This window comes from Neomonachus schauinslandi, chromosome 13 (genome assembly GCF_002201575.2).
Source record: "Neomonachus schauinslandi chromosome 13, ASM220157v2, whole genome shotgun sequence".
Lineage (NCBI taxonomy): Eukaryota > Metazoa > Chordata > Mammalia > Carnivora > Phocidae > Neomonachus > Neomonachus schauinslandi.
Genome location: NC_058415.1, coordinates 968,879 through 986,035, shown reverse-complemented (window position 1 = coordinate 986,035; position 17,157 = coordinate 968,879). Strand labels below are relative to the sequence as shown.

At 61.9% G+C, this 17,157-nt stretch overlaps 1 protein-coding gene across 1 annotated transcript in view; it reads right to left on the bottom strand.

Annotated features, from left to right (window-relative positions):
- Nucleotides 1-17,157, bottom strand: part of WNK2 (WNK lysine deficient protein kinase 2) — a 165,517-nt gene that overhangs the window by 82,497 nt on the left and 65,863 nt on the right. Inside the window, 7 exon segments of the mRNA XM_044920735.1 lie at nt 2,026-2,065; nt 2,067-2,309; nt 6,777-6,996; nt 8,521-8,609; nt 10,839-10,996; nt 14,570-14,790; nt 14,979-15,151. Of these exon segments, the coding sequence (XP_044776670.1) occupies nt 2,026-2,065; nt 2,067-2,309; nt 6,777-6,996; nt 8,521-8,609; nt 10,839-10,996; nt 14,570-14,790; nt 14,979-15,151 (1,144 nt within the window).

Sequence of the window (17,157 nt, the reverse complement as noted above, 5' to 3'; positions counted from 1 at the left end):
CTCCCTCTCCCACTCCCCCTGCTTGTGTTCCCTCTCTCGCTGTGTCTCTCTCTGTCAAATAAATAAAATAAAATAAAATAAAATAAAATAAATAAATAATTAATTTAAAAATCGTCTTTAGGGGCACCTGGTGGCTCAGTCAGTTGAGCATCCAGCTCTTGGGTTTTGGCTCAGGTCATGATCTCAGGGTCGTGGGTGTCTGGCTCTTCGCTCAGTGGGGAGCTGCTTGGGATTTTCTCCCTCTCCCTCTGCCCCTACCCCCGCCCAGACACGCACACTTTCTAAAAATAATTAAAAAACAAAAAATTAAAAAATCGTCTCTAAACCTACCGCAGTCGCTGGGTGCTGGCCCACACCCTCTCGCTGAGCCTGATGTGGGCTGAGGTGGGCAGCTCTCACACCACGTGGTGGAGAATCCTACCGCGATGTTCGCTGTACCTTCCGCTGTGCGCATGTCTGCCCACCCATCGGGTCCCTTCCCCAGTGATGTGTGCGCAGCCTGGAGTCCCATCATTTCACCTTTACAAGGCGCAGAGTTTTCAGGCCATCCACACACACTGAGGCCAGAGGGACAGCCGAGCACGGGCCCTGTGTTTGGACCAGAGCACAGTGCAGACGCGTGTGTGGGGTGTGGCGGGGTGTGGGGTGTGGGGACACGGAGGTGCGTGTGTGTGTGCGGCATGCACATGGGTGCAGGTGTATGTGTATGCACACGCGTGTGGGTGTGTGAGCGATCAGACGTGCACATTACTTTCGGAAGTTACCACTAAGAGGTAACGTCAGCGGTCTCTGGGGAGGAGCACTCATCGGCCTTTCCTGCACACCCTCTTGTACTGTTTGAATTTTACACAACGTCTACTTAACAGAAAGCACCGCAAACGAGTGAAACACATTTTGAGAGTGTGGCTGTCGTCGAAGCCAGAGAGCCGCTGAGAGTCGACAGGAAGAGGACATTTGCGACAGACCACCCACCCACACTGAACCCGCCTGCGATCCCTGTCTGTACGGTGGGCCGGGCCAGTGCCGGGACCCCTGACCACAGCAGAGTGTGGTGGTCTCTCCGTTGCCGCCTGGAAACTGTCCCCCCGACAGTCAAGCTTTTAAAGTGGGAAGTGGCGTGTCATGAGGAAAGCTTTTTCCAACACGAAGTGTATGCTCATTAATTAATTTTTTGGTCTGTCGAAAAATGGAGCGATGATGTAGTGACTTTATTCTCTGAGGAAACCTGAGCAGGTCGGAAGGAAGCCAACGGCAAGCAAACGGTCTCCAAGTGACAGGCAGCTACTGGTTTGAATTTAAATGGCCTACTTTGAAGAACATTAGCTATGATTTTAATGATAAATGAAGTATGTGCCTATTAAGTAAATTGAACAGGCTATTTTGGTCTTTCGACACGAACAACCTGAAAGAGCGGCCTGGGCAGGCTAAGTTCTACTTGGCACTTATTCACAGGATGGACGGGAAACGCCAAGTCCTGATCCTCAGCTCTCAGCTGCATTTTTAGGCCACCGAGGGCAAAGGTCAGGACACCGTTCTGCCTGGACGTGCAGAAAACGCTGGATCCTCCCTCCCAGTGTTCTGAGATTCAGAGCGATTCCCAGCAACCTACCGTTGACACTCTGGGAAATGTGGTAAAGGTTTCAGAGGTCGGGTACTACAAGGGGCATGACCCTGGGGACAGATAATCCCAATGGCAATGGTCACGGCTCAGAGCATCATGACCGCTGGAGACCACGGCCATCTGTGGCCCCAGGGCAACAGTGTCCCCGCGGGGACGCCCCCACCAGGCGCAGGACTGACGTCCCCTGCACGGAACAAGGAGCTGGACGGAGCGCTCCATCCCGCTGGCTTGGGGCACGGGAGGCTCTGGATCTGTCTGCCCGTTTGTCCCCACCTGTCCTGAGAAGCTGGGCTTCGGGGAGCCAAAGACACCGCGGGGCCCGCCCCGGAAGAAGGCTCGCCGATACCTGCGTCCACGCCCGCAGCGTGCACAGGGCTTGAGGGTGTGGGGAGGGCAGCACTCACAGGCCAGGGAGGTGGCGCTGGCCGGCAGCGCGGCGGGGGGGGAGGTGCTGGTCCGCCTCGGGTTCCTCAGGCTCCAGCGGGCCGCCCTGCGCATGATAGGTCACCTGGACCTGCAGGGGTGCAGGCGGGCCCCTGGCCTTGTCAGGGCTGCCCGGGTCCCGGTGCTCCGGGGGCTGCAGAGCCGGCCAGATCCTCTCCCGCCGCCACTGGATCAATGCCACACGGTCGCGGATGGACTTGGCCACAATCTTCACGTCACTCTCGTGGAAGAATCCCGACTCAATCTGCAAAGGGAGGCGCCATGTGATTACTGGGGCCCTGCCGTCTGCACCACCAGCTCCCGCTCACGGTGTCTCTGCAGAGGTCCCTCCTCAGGCCCTCACCCCACCTCTCAGAGACGCTCTCATCTTCCCATTAGGAAATACCCTCCCGCCAACGGTAAATCTGCAGGGAGCACGGCCCTCTGAGCCTGCACAGCCCCCCTCCTGGGACAGGACGCAGCAGGTGGTTGGGCCTGCCGGGTGAGGGGAGGGGAGAGACCCTCAGCTGCCTCCCGCAGGCGGGCCCTGGGCATTCCCCGAGAAGGCACGGACGGAACAAGGCGCACCCTGTGTCTTGAGGCCAGGAGGGTAAGCACCCATGCCCAGAAAATTCTGAGCCCAGGTGAGCATCGGGAGAGCGTCTGGGAAGGGGCCCTGGACCTCCGGGAAACGTCACGGCTCTCCCTGAGGAAATCTCTGGTAAAACCACGGAACAGCAGAGGCCAGCGTCCACACCGACGCTGCGGCAGCCCCGTGTGGGAAGGGAGAAAGCGCCAAGGTTTTGGCACTGGTCAGGAACGGCGAGCTCGTGGCTTTCCACACACAAAAGAGAGAAGCGCGCCCAGATGCAGACGTGAGCGTGTGGAAGGGCACGGTGCAAGCCTGCAGAACACTGGGCAGGCCTGCGGAGGCGCCCGGGGTCTGGCCAGCGCGAGCGGGTGGGGGGAGGAGGACGAGGGGCCTAGACACCTCGCTGGGCCTGAAAGAGAGGCGGACCCAGAACTGAGGGGACGTGCAGGAGGACACAGGCGTCAGCACCACGGGCCAAACGTGCACAATCTGGGCATCAAAAGGCACAGCGACCCCACGGTGGTCGGAGGAGTGTGTCCACAAGTGCACACGAGGGGAACGCAGCTATCACTGCTGCTGTGGGGCCACGTGGTGTGCCGTCCCTGTCCCTCCCACGCGCGGATCACTGTTCACGGGAAGCTGAACCATCAGTGGCCCAGGGAACAACCCATGGGCTGAATATCGAGTCTCCTGCCAGGAGCCAGGTGGGCGGGCATGGATGCCGAATGACCCTCGGGCCTGGTCAGCCGCAGCCAACACCCCAGCCACGCGGTGTGGCGAACCCAGAACCAGAAGGACCCACTTAGCCACTCCTAGACCCCGGACCAGGAGGACGCAGGAGACCATAGGCCCGTACGGCACTGCGTCTGAGGGACGTACCCTGTGGTCACCGGTAACTCACCAACAAAGCCACAGTCCACAGAGCTACAGGTAAGTGGAGGGTTTGGAGAAAATGGGTGTTTACCCAGTTCCAAGGTACAGCCCGTGACATATCGTCACCCCACACGCAGACCGTGGGCAGACACCCCTCGACCGTGTGCCCACGGGGAGTGTCGTCCGGGGCTGGCCACGGTGAGGACACGGCCCCACACCAAGTGCTCCAACAGACGCCGACGTGACCGCGAGGGAGCTGCGCCGGTGCCTGTCATGGCAGGATAACCAAAGACGGTCCCACCCAGAGGAGCTCCTGCCTTGAGGGAGTCACTCCACATCAGGGGGCGCCTGGCAGCCCCGAAGCGGCTCTCCCGATCTGACCGGGGACGCAGCTGAGCAGGAAAGCTGCTGTCTGTGGGCAAAGACGCGGGCACATTCGAGGTGGCAGGGCATCGGCCTGGGTGTCCCCTCAGACGGTTCTTTGTTGCACATCTGCAACTTTTCCGTGAGTTCGTGACTGATCAGTTCAAAATCCCTCCACCCCGCTGGACAGAACGAACCGTGTTAAAATCCCGCAGCCCTCTGGGCAGTCGGCCTCCCGCCTGCCTCAGGCACGGCAGCAGCGGTGTGAGCGGCAGCACGCGGCCAGGACGCGGGCGAGGGGCCGGGTCCGGCCGGAGACCGCTGACAGGGAGGCGCCCCGCGGACGCGCCTGCCCGCTGCCCAGTTTTCCTTCTGTCTCTGTCCTCGCGGCCACACCCCCCCCGCAATCCTCTCCAAGGTGTTTCTTCTATTTTTTCCCAAACGGGGAGAACTGAGCCCCATTCTCTGCCACGCTGAAGCGTCGGACCCGGAGGCCGCGAAGGCAGGAGGGGCTGGTGCGCAGACACCGGGACCCTGGGCTGGGCTGCGAGCCCCTCTCCCGGGGTCCTCACGAGGTCGCTTCCGGGTCAAAGCCAGCCCAGCCCCCACAGAACTCGCCCTTCTCTCAGCACCTGGGGCACTCGATGGGTCCCCTGCGCCCGCCCGTGAGCCAGCCGCTGGGAGCTGGTTTTAGGTGACGACATGGGTGCGGGGTTCACCGGTGCTGGGCCCCACATTTGGAAGAAGTAGGCGTGATCCATTACAGCTGTTGGTGAGTGACCACCCAGAGCGGCCGGGGGCAGCGAGCCTGAAACGCTGCCCACGAGGGCTCCTCGGTCGGGCGCCTGGCCCAGAGGCGGCCTGGAGAAGCCCCGGAGAGGGAGGGTCTGACCCAAGGCGGGATCTGGGCCTACGGGCGGGCGGGGCGGCTAGGACGGCCGACAGGAGAGGCTCCCCGCCAGGAGCCGGGAGCAGCGGCCAGGCCCACCGGGGGCGCTCGCACCGGGCCCACACCCCGCCGTGGGAATGGGCCACTGTCGGCTCATCGCTGGCTCATCCTCGTCCCCGAGTGGGGGGGGGTCCACATCGTTCTGCCATCGTTCTTCAACCAAACACAGCGATGCGCGGAAGGCACGGATGCCGCATGGCCGGTAGGACGCTCCTCACGAGAAGGTGCTTTTAAAGATGATGAGGGGAGGCGCTGGGTCCAGGGGTCTCCACTGTGAACTCACGGACACCGCCCACTGAGTCCAGCCAAGAGCCAGGGAGCCGCGCTGACGGTGGGCGAGGCGGCAGGCCCAGGTGCGGGCACGGGACCTGCGGGGTCCGGGATGCGGAGGGGTCGCTCAGGAGGATGGGTGGCCCTAGAAAAGCTCCCAGGTCCCGTGTGGGCACCACCACATCCCACAGCTCAAGCGCGTGTCAACGGCACCGAGAACGGACCCAGGCTGGAGGAGATGCCTGGTCCAACTGAGGCACAGGAATCCATCTGTGCCGCGGTCTCATCGTCCCCAGGCACTGCCGCGGCACTTGACCCCTGCTGGGCTCTCGCCCGAATCCATCTTGGGCAGGAGGGTTCCCTGGCCGCGTGGAGCAGGCACGGTGCCCACGGGAGACCCAGAGCTGCTGGCCTCCCGGGTTTCCCGAGGCGCCCACACTGGCCCGGCCCCGCCAGCCCTGATGGACACAGTCCTCACCGCCGCCCCAGGGACCCACCTCCCTTCCCCCTGCCACCGGGACAGCGCTAGCTCCCGGCCCGGTCCCCCATTCCCGTGGGCCCCCCAGGACTCTCAGCACTCGCCCTTCGCTCCGGCCTGCACGCCCCCTGGCTCATGAACGTTTGTGCGTTAAGCTGGGCAGCAGGTGGGAGGGGACCGCCCTGCTGCAGCACAAGGACCCACAGCAGCCCTGAATCCCGGGACTCATGTGCTGCTCACCACAGCACAGCTCCCGCTCAGCAGCCAGCAGCTCAACATCCTCTCGGATGCGCAAGCGACACGCCGAGTTGGAGCCACGAAGAGCGGCGCTGTCCCGTGTCTGGGCCCAGGGATGTGACCGGCAGCTGGGAAGGTGCGGGTGGTCCTGACCTGGGCTCCTGGCCATCAGCGATGTCCTGCTCACCACACGTGCAGGACACTCAGCCTGCCAGCCCTGCCCTGATGCACCACGCACGGCAAGATCCTGGGACTCTCACCTGCTGCCGTCCGCCCGCCGCACTGGGCCTCGGCCCTCAGCCCACACCTGCCGTGGCACAGCTGGCTGTTCCCTCATCCGAGCAGGGGCTTGAGGACCGGTGTGGACTCTCGTCCCACCCTCCAGGGCCAAGTCCACACCCTCCTCCTCGAAACCCACCAGGGCCAGGGGGTCTAGCCGTGAAGCACCGTTTCTGAAAGCCGTGCTCCATTCGGTAAGGCCTCCCCTGCAGCGAGCGTGGTTTCACTTGCGCTCGCCTTCTACACGAAAATCAGTGTCCCCTTCCTCACGTGCGCCTTTCCCTCCGAGATGCTGAACACCCTACGCCCCTGCTCCCGGGCACCGCGCCCTCAGCAACAAAGTGAAAGATCAAACCAAAGGCCACATTCACGCGGTCAGCCAGACTCTGGCCAACACAGGCCCTTCCTCATACACCCAGGCCCCCAAGTCCCTCCGCGCCCCGCTCCTCAGGGCCCCTCACCGCGCGGCCTCGGGGCGGATGCATCGGTGCAGCGGGGGCCCCACCTGCGCTGTCCTTCACCAACACACGCACCCCACGGGTGGGATCCGCGCGCCCAGGACTGCCCGCTCACCGCGGGGCCACACCCCTGTTCTGAGCTCCTGCGCATCTCTGGAGACCACGGCTTTCCAGGCACACCCCTGCCCCCGTGGGTACCCGCCACCCCCCTCCACAAGCAAGTGCCCTGTTACCATCTCCTGTGCCACACCGTCAGGCGTCTCCCTCTCCAGGTCAAAGGTGAACTCTATGGCCCCATTGTCCTTGGGCTTGCCCTTCAGTTTCTTGGGGTCCTCAACCCAGAGCCGCAGGGCGATGGTAGACTTCCTGCCGTGGTCTTCCTCCGCCAGTTCCACCCTCACGCCCGTGTCCTCTGCGAAGAAGGCGTGGCTGAGCAGGTCCTTGATCTCGTACCTGAGAAGGGGCAGCCAACGGGACGGTGAGGGCATGGCTGCTGGCGAGGCCCCAGAGGGCCCGGCTCCCTCTAGAAGGTCCTCTGGCTACGCAGCGGGCAGTGCGGTCCTCGAGGAAAGCGCACAACAGAGCACTCCCAGGGTGAAGGGAGACTGACGCCTGAACACAGCCAGCTGCACGGCACCAAAGGCTGCTTCTCTCTCTCCTTATAAAAAGGCAACGTCCCCATCACAAGAGGCTCCGGGAAGTGAAGTTTCCAAACCTGGCTCCGCACCCTGCAGACAGGCCTGCGGCAGCGCCTCCAAACCCCCAGGGTCACCGGTGAGGCTGAACCGCGGGGCCCTGGGCGTCCCGGCTGCTGGGTGTGGTCACAGTAACCACTCCCCATCCCTAAACAGGAGCTTGTCCGGGTGCCGTCCTGGGCCTGGCTTCCTCCCAGCGTCCTGTCTGATCCGGCGGCCCCTCCCCTATTCCTGCGTCCCATGGACAGGCGGAGGAGCCCACGCCCTGTGGACGCTCACCACCCAGGAAAGGGGGAGCAGACACATGCCTGAGGGGGCCCCTGGGGAGCAGAGGTCGTGGCCCCTGCTGGTCCTGGTCTGGAAGGTGGTCTTGTGGGGTCTGCTCTGAGGGTTCTTTAGCTCTACATGGTTGTTTCTATACTTCTCTGATGGGAGCTCTACTTCACGATTTCTTAGTTATTTTCTCTGAAAGAATAGAACACGATAACCCGCAGGGGACAGGAGAGCGAGCCCAAGGATCAGAACAGGGCGCCGGCATGAGAGGTGAGGGCCATGGAAAAGAACACGGATCAAGGGTGAGGACAGGGATAGGATGGCCTTGTGCTGGGTGCACAGGATGAGGAGGGTACACGAGGGGTCAAGGAAGAGGTGTAGGGGGGGGGGGGGAGGGATGGGGGATGAGATGAGGGAAGGGCAGGGCAGGGGAAGATGAAGGTGGGAGGAGAGGAAGGGAGAGAGAAGACGAGAGGGAGGGTGGAGGAATGAGGAATAAGAGGAAGGAGAGGGAGGAGGAAGAGGAGGAAGGGAGGAGGGAAGAGTAAGGGGAAGAGGAGGGGGAAGAAAGGGGGGGCAGAGGGGGAGGAGGGAGAGAGGAGGAAGAAGGGGAGGAAGGGGGGAAGGAGGGAGGGGAGGGAAGGAAGGGAGGAGGGCGAGAGGGGATGGGAGGCTTCCTGGCTGACCAGCTGAGGAGGTGGGGGCTGGTGTGGGGGCAGCTCAAGGGCTCTGACTTGTGGGCTTTGGGTTGAGCATGGGTGCATGGACCTCACAGTCTGGAGGTGACAGGAGGGGCAGGCTGAGGGCACGGGGGAGCCCCTGCTGCAGCCTGGGTGGGTGAGAAGCCCCTGGCAGAGCGGGGAGGCTCCGGGATGGCCCCAGACCAGGGAGCATGCTCCGGGCAGCAGAGGTGGGACCTGGCCTGAGGCAGCCCATCTCCCGTGAGCGCGGGCAGTTGCGGGGATTTCAGCATGAGCGACACCCAGACCCAGCGCCCCACCGGACTCACCTTTCCTCCTTGTTTTTGCAGATGCACTCCCCAATAATCTCCTTGATTTCGGGATCGTGCACTTTCTCAAAGCTGGCAGGCTTGATGCCCTGCGAGACCAGAGGAGCAGAGTCAGGGACAGGACAGGACTTGTTTCCCGCTCAGCTACACCAGCCAGGCAGGGGGACGGCAGGAGGGGCGCAAACTGGCTGGGGACGCGGCTCACGCTGAGTGCGGAGGGGCTATCGGGAGCAGCGGGGTCTGGGGGAGAGCCCGACCCAGCCCCCGCCCCCGACAGGAGCGTTCCCACACCCAGCAGAGATACGGCAGGCGGCCAGGGCGACCACCTTCCTCACCACACCCTCCCGCCCGGTGTGGTCACCGCTGCTGGCCGAGGCCACCAGACACTCTGCCCCACTGCGACCACGGGCAGGGCTGCCTTCCAAGGCCTGGTGGCTCCAGGGTTTTGTAAGCATCTGTGCCGTGGAGTCCCACAGCCGGGCGGTTTCGGGAGCATCCACACTGACCACAGACCCGGTGGGTGCCGGCAGGGCTGGCTGCAGCTTGGCCAGTGATGGCCGTAACGCGGGGGAGCAGAACCCCGGGGTGCAGCCCTGCAGACAGTGGGGACTCGGGAGAAGCAGGGGCTGGACTGCAGGGGCAGGGGCTTGGGGGAGGGACAACGGATTCTTAAACACATGGAGGACCTCAACCATCCCATTCTTCAGCAAGACTCTGCCTTCAAAGTCTATCTTGGCTGTTCTAACATAGAGAACATGAGCGGGAGTGCAGGGCGGCCTCCAGCCCAGAGTTGGACCCAGGAGTGTAGGACCCGCAGGGCTCCTGCCGCCCGGCAGGGTGCTGTGCCCCAGGCCCCAGGCCAACTACCAGTGGGGGCCATGTGCACACGCTCAGCAGAGTCTGCGGCGACAGACTGGGGCGCTGGGCTCCAGGCGCGGCCAAGGGACTCCCCTCGGAGGTGAGAACCCCAGGCCATACCACTGAAGCCAACAGAAAAAGAGGTTTAATTACACAGGAGGAAGGGCCAGGGTCCCGGCGGGAGGCAGGCGGCCTGAGAAACTCTAAGTGCACGTAAGTGTGGGCCACACACACCTCTGAAGGGCCGAGGCCCCCAGAGTAGGAGAAGAACATGCAAGAGGAACAGGTACTGCTTTGAAGGGGCTCGTGTCCCCAGATTCAGAAGCATGGAGTCGGGGTGCTGGGAGCGGGGACACCGAATCCCTGCAGGACCGGGGATCAGGGCCGACGCCGGGGCTGGAAGGTGTGGGTGTGTGTGCCGCGAGGGGCCAGCAGGCCCACAGGGCATTACTGCAAACCACGCCAGCCGTCCGGAACACCCCTCCCCTCTGGTTTCCTCGGGGAGCAAGGGTGGGACCTGACCTTGCTTTGCCCAAGCTGACATGGGTCCACACAGGAGCCCTGCTTCCTGGGGCCTCAACGAGGGAATCCAGGGTGGCTGAGGAACACCCCAGTGGGAATCAGTCCTGTTTCCCCAGCCCAGCGGATGGACCACAGCCCCGTCCACGTGGGCACCCAAGAAGTAGGGCTGGCGTGCTGCTCCCCCGCACCCCTCCAAGGCCTGGGAGTGAGGCCCTAGCCTCAGGTGACCCCTGCCCCATGGAGGGCCACTGCCCACAGCCAACAAGCCCACCCTCTCCTGCCAGCATTAGCAGGGAGCTGCACGCCTCCCTCTGTGTCTCTGACAAGGACCAGCCAAAAACTCTGCCATCCCCCTCAGCGGCACACAGGAGGGGCTCAAATAACTGAATTAAGACTGAAGGAGCGACATGAGCTAAGACCTGTGGGGGAGCGCAGGGTGGAGGGCGAGGCGAGGGCAGGTGCCCTGGGCAGCCAAGGACCACGCTCCTCGTGCATCTGCAGAAGTGAGGGGGGCGCCAGGCTGAGGCGAGGCAGCCAGGACTCAGGGGCCGTGGGGCCTGGTGCCCAGAAAAGCTACGGCCTCACCAGGCAGGACGGCCGCGGAGGGAGGGCAGGGTGATCGGCTTGCAGAGCTGAAGCCGCTTGATTAAAGCGGACGACTGCGTGGGCACACACCAGGACACGGGAAAGCCAGCGGCCCCGGGAGCGGCCCAGAGGAGGGTCTCTAGGGACAGGCGGCCGGGCGCCTCCCAGAGAGGCCTCGAGTCGTGCACGAGGCCCACCGTGGCCAGGCCTGTCCACCACCAGCTCAGAGACCCGAGCAGCCACCCCGCTGAGGCAGCCTCAGTTTCCCCTCTGTGACAGCACCCTTCCCTTCCTCACACGGTGCTGTGAGCGCTTCACCACGCACGGCCCCTCGCGGTGGCCAGTGGACTCACACAGGTGACCTTCCGGTAGATCTGGGCGGCGTTCTGGCACTCGGAATAGGGGTACTCGGAGGTCGCCATCTCCAGCATGCACATCCCAAAGGCGTAGACGTCCACAGACTCGTCGTAATGCTCCTCGTACATCTCGGGCGCCATGAACTCAGGGGTACCTGTGTCCAGAAGCAAGGGACGCGGGGTCAGCAGCCACTGGGCCGGGGAGCCCCTCCCCATCAGGCCCAGAACCTGCAGTTCTAACAGGACTGCTCTGCAGACAGTTCCCGAAACGCCCCCCGGACCCTCCCGATCCTAGGTCACATCAGCTCACGGCACTAGGGGCCCCCCCAGCTCCGAGCCCGCTACCCCAGAGCCAGGGCACGCTCTGTGCCCCGGACACGGAGGCGCCGCACGCCGAGAAGCACACCCCTCCCGGCCACAGGCCCGACTGCCCGCGGCAGACAGACACGCACAGTCCCCGCAGAGCGACCGAAGTCGAAAAGTCCCGCAAAGGCCCCAGATGTCCCCAGACAGACACTACATGGCAGTGTGTCAGGCGGCACAGAAAGGAGCGTCTGTGCTGATGGTGCCGGCCAGGTGCCCGCAAGGTGTTCCCAGCACCAGCGGTTCCAAAATGACGCCTCCTCCGAGTCTCACACGTGGAGTGAAGCAAAGTATTCGGCTGTTCGTGCACTACGACCTCTCCACAAAACAGCAAGCACAGACCCAAGAGGACACATCAAGGAGGCAGGGTTCCGGCTGATTTTTCCTTTAGTTACACTGGTCTGGGGATTTTTATTTTTCCGTAACAAGCTTCTGCTCTAAAAATCACAAAATCCTCCTATTAAAACAGGTCCAACCGAGTGCCTGTCCAGCCGAACTCAAAGCAGAGGGAAACGTCGGGAACGTCTCCACCTTCTCCGCTTCCTCCCCGCCAACCCTTTCAAAATGTTCCTGTTTCTTTAAAAAGCAGGTGCAGGGGGCGCCTGGGTAGCTCAGTCGGTTAAGCGACTGCCTTCGGCTCGGGTCATGAACCTGGAGTCCCGGGATCGAGTCCCATATCGGGCTCCTTGCTCAGCGGGGGGTCTGCTTCTCCCTCTGACCCTCCCCCGTCTCATGCTCTCTCTCTCTCATTCTCTCTCTCAAATAAATAAATAAAATCTTTAAAAAATAAATAAATAAATAAATAAAAATAAAAAATAAAAAGCAGGTGCAGAACAGCGCGGGCTGTGTCCAAAAGCACGTGTGGGGTCATCAAATGTTTTCATGGCTCTCTGGGACGCAGAGAGGTGACAGTACACTTCAACTTGTTCTCATGCACCCACAGTTTCAATGTAACACGTATTATACACAACGAAACAAGTGGACATTTTGGGTAAGAAATGGCAAAATCGAGAATCTATCTTCAGGTTTATGTGTGTGTATAAAGAATTCTAGGAGATTCTGGGGGCGTCTGGGGGGCTCAGTCTGTTGAGCGTCTGCCTTTGGCTCAGGTCATGATCCCGGGGTCCTGGGATCGAGCTCCGCGTCGGGCTCCCTGCTCAGCGGGAAGCCTGCTTCTCCCTCTGCCTTTGCCCCTGGCTCATGCTCGCTCTCTCTCAAATAAATAAAATCTTAAAAAAAAAAAAATTCCAGGAGATTCCAAATCAGAAATAATGGGAACAGGGTGGGGGAGAGAGCAGGAATCTGAGGGACCTTGCACTGGGAATATCTCCATCTTTTTGGGGTTCTGAACCGCGTGACTGCTGACAATGATTTGCACTTGGCTGTGGGCATCCACAGGGGAAGAGGGAGGCTGGCTGAGCTGCCCCAAAGCCCCACACAGCCTGCCTTTCGAGGGACGGGGCACGGGAGGTGGGGGTGCAGGGGAGGGGGCCAGCTCCGAGCGGGGCTGGGGATGCCCACACGCGCTTGGGCCACGGACACAGACTTTCCTCTCTTTCCTCACTCTGCAGCCACCTAAATCTGAGTGTTAAAAAGAACATGTGTGTGCTCACACACCCACACGCGTGTGTGCCCGGGGCACCTCCCTGGCCCCCTGGCCCCAGTGCAGGTGTCCCGGCCACCATGGCCACGAGCACCTGCAGGCAGCAGCAGCTGGGGACCTGGCCAACGCAGACACGGGGAGAGGGCGGGGATGCTGTCAGAGACAGGTGGCTCTCAGGGACGAACCCCACAAGGGGCCTATAACCCACAGCTGTGTGTGCACACGGCATCAAGGGGCTGTGGCCACAGGGCTTATGGTGAGGACACCTTCTCACCCAACCCATCCCCCTCCTTCCCGTCGGCCGACACAGAGCCCCCAGGCCTGGCACCACGGGGCTCCCCAAAGCAGGTGGAGAGGTCCTCGGACACCGCCACCCAACGTCCAACGTCCAGCATGGGCCACACCTGAAGTACAAACCCAAACACGGGCCAAACCCCCGACAGCTTCGCCCAGAAGTGGGTCCTCGGCATCAACTGTCCCTTCACGTACCCTGGACACAGCACAGAGCAGGGAGCCTGGCTCACAGGCTTGGGGGACCCTCCCCGCACCTGACCGAAGGCCCCCCACCCAGCTGCTGGCCCTCTGCTGTCCAGGGCCCAAGGCGATGTGGTAATCGCCTCTCATTCTCCATGAGTTTGGAGCTTCCCCCAGCTGAGCAAAAGCTGAGGTGACCAGGGACCCCACAGCGCTGGGCCCCCTGTGCTGGGCCTGGGGCTGATGCACCTGCTGGAAATGCCCAGCCTTCACATCACTCCATCAGACCACCCAGCCTGTGTCCGGTACCCTGATACCCCACTTCCAAGAGGGACAGAGCCACCAGCCAGAGAAAGCCCAGGGAGCTTCACCAGGTACCCCACCCCCAAGGTCAGACCTACGAATCCTGCTCGGAAACTGCCAGGTGATCAGAGACGTGCTCCCTCCAGCCAGGCCCCTGCCCATTTCACGGAGAGAGAAACCGAGGCCTAGGTCGGCCCCCGCCCCAGCACTCAACTCCCCAGAGCTACCAGAGGCCCCTGCTCACAGGGCACCCCTGGTGGCCACCCTGCCCCAGATGTCACGTTCCAAACCCACTAACCCCACCAGAGAAGTTCCCAGATTCCCAGCGGTTTCATCTGCCACAAGTTCTGTCCCCAAACGTGCATCAAAACCATGGGCTTGCAAAACCCTGACCTCACCCTCTCATCCAGCTTGTGTCCCCACAGAGGGCTTCAGTGGGCACAGGAGCCTCTCCAGGTCCCACCTGACCCCAGCTGATCCGATCAGGATTTCTGGAGCTACCCCCCGGAGCGGGCTGGCGCTCCCCAGACGTCTCGAACCCCATCAACAGCCGCCCCAAAGCCCTTGCAAGCGCTCTCTCTGCAAAGCCCTAGAGAGGTGCCACCTGGCGCCTGCCGTGTGCCGGGACCCCAGCGCAGCCCCAGTCCCTGTGTGGCAGCTGAGGACGGGGGCCTCACCCAGAAAGGCCACAGGGGCTTCTCAGAGGAGAACGAGAAACACGGGAAGACAAGGCTAGCAAACCAGCACCCACACCAAATCCCCCACGCTGGCTCTGGGCCCCACACCCCCAGGGACTCCCTGCAGTGGGCCTCAGGGCCTGGAGCACCCGCCTCTCTGCCTGCTCCAGACTCACCGGCCACAAAGCCCGAGTCCCTATCATCAAGGCCTCCTTCCCGCGAGTGTCGACCGCCCGCGGGCCCCAGCGGCCTCACCCCCGACCACACAGCCAGGGACCCCCAGGCAGGGCCCCGGGGCAAGGGCTTACCGATCACGCTCTTGGCAAAGGACGCTCTCTTGAGAGTGGCCAGGCCCAAGTCGCCGATCTTCACGGAGCCGGTGGGCCCTGTGATGAAGATGTTGTCGCACTTGAGGTCCCGGTGGATGATGGGGGGCGTCCTGGTGTGCAGGAAGAGCAACCCCTTCAGGATCTGCCGGCACCAGCTGCGGAGCACCTTGGGCTTCATCACCTTGAACCGCTTCAGGTACCTGCGGGGGGGGGGGGCGTGGCTCACCAGCGGCTCCCGTCGCCGGGGGGCCGTGGAGTCACCACCCGGACGGGGACATTCCTGAGACAGGCCCTGGCAGACGGGAGGCCCGGCGTCCCCACCTCCGCGGCCCCTGCGCCCGGACCCGGCCCGCCCCAGGGTCCGGCCAGCGGGCGGGGGCGTGCTCACGTCTTCAGCGTCCCCGAGGTCATCAGCTCGGTCACCAGCACAATGCACCTCTTGCCCCTGGCGCTGGACTCCCAGAAGTCATAGAAGCGCACGATGTTGGGGTGCTGCAGGCCCTTGAGCATCTCGGCCTCCTCCTTGAACCGCTGCCTCTCCAGCTTGGTGAGCTTCCGGTCCTGGAGAGAGACACAGGCTGAGGGGCAGCGGCCACCTCAGCAGACACCCTCCACGGAGCCCGGGGGCCCAGGAGGGAACCCACCAGCCGCCCCGCGGCTCCATGTGTGAGGACGCCGCAGAGGGAGAGGGCCAGGCGCCGGGGCCGCATGGCCCAGTCCCTCTGCGGCGTCCTCCCACACCTGACCCCAAAGCCTCGTGGCCCTGGATGAGCCCCTGCACATGACCTCAGCAGAAAGAGACAGCAGAAAACCCACACGGCAGCACTCACACACTCTCCCCGAGAAAACACCTTCAAGGCCTCACGTCCTCAACACCCGTTTTGCGTGCCGTCACAAGAAAGACACTGGTTCGGTTCCAGTTTACATGCAACTCCGAGGACACGTTCATGACCAGAGCAGATGGGAACCGGAAAACCAGGGCCCCCGCTGGGCCCTGTGGTGCTGGAGGGCACGGCAGACACGCCTCCTGGGTCTGCGCTGACCCCGACCGCAAGTTCACACAGGACACAACAGCACCACCATCGGGGGCTGGGAGTCCCTGTGGGGGCCGCCCACACGAGGCTCCAGCCACGCCCCACGAGGAAGACCGCCAACACCCTCCCCACCCTCGAACCCACCCTCAGTGCCCTCCCTGCGCACCCCGCCCCCACCTGCCACCACCCAGCCCTACCTGTCGGGCTGCACCTGCAGCCTGCGTGGCCCTTCCAGACACCCTCCAGTGGGCTCTCACCACAGAGCGCTCGGAACCACCCCAGAGCTCTGTCGTTTCCAGCCTCGTCCCACAGGGAGCCGCACCTCTGCAGGCCCCAGGGTGGCCGCCTCCCCGCACCTGCGCCTCCCACCAGCCCTGCCCCCCGCAGAGCAAGGAGACACCAGGAAAACCATCGCACGGCTGACCCCAGAAAAACACAGAATTCGGGGACAGAGGCAACTTCAATCTAGTTCATGTGCTCACGGGGATCGAGGAGGCTGACACACATTAAGTAAGAGCAAGATTCTACTTAAAAAGGAACAATCAAGGGGCACCTGGGTGGTTCAGTCGGCTGAGCGTCCGACTCTTGATTTCGGCTCAGGTCATGATCTCAGGGTCCTGAGAATGTCAGGCTCTGCGCTCAGTGGAGAGTCTGCTGGAGATTCTCTCCCCTGCCCCTCCCCCCATTTGTGCTCTAAATAAATAAATAATAAATAAATAAATAAAATCTTTTTTTAAAAAAAGGAACAATCAAGAAAGTGCTCTTGGGGGGCCCCTGGGTGGCTCAGTCGTTAAGCGTCTGCCATCGGCTCAGGTCATGCTCCCAGGGTCCTGGGATCGAGCCCTGCATCCGCCTCCCTGCTCTGCGGGAAGCCTGCTTCTCCCTCTCCCGCTCCCCCTGCTTGTGTTCCCTCTCTCTCTGTGTCTCTCTCTGTCAAATAAATAAAATCTTAAAAAAAAAAAAGTGCTCTTGCAAATTAAGCCTCCAGTTTCAAAATAAGATATTCTGCAATTGAGTGAAACATTACGTACAAAAACATCAACATTTGATCCAGACACCGACATGGAAACATGCTTCACTCAGCAAAAATTATGGCTTATTTAAGAAAAGTCAAGCCACAGGGGCGCCTGGGTGGCTCAGTCGTTAAGCGTCTGCCTTCGGCTCAGGTCATGATCCCAGGGTCCTGGGGTCGAGCACCGCATCGGGCTCCTTGCTCAGAGGGAGGCCTGCTTCTCTCCCTCTTCCCCTGCTTGTGTTCCCTCTCTCACTGTTACTGTCAAATGGATAAATAAAATCTTAAAAAAAAAAAAAAGCCACAGACTGGAGAAACTATTCTCAATAATGTATCTGACAAGGGACTTCATCCAGAACACAGAACTACAATTCCATAATAAAAAAAGGCGTGAACAGGTAAGATGGAGAAACGGCCAACAAGCACGTGACAAGGCGCTCGCCATCCTAAGTCACTAGGAAAATGCCAATTCCAGCCTGGAGATGCCACCTGATGCCCAGCAGCAGGTCAAAGTAAAAGGA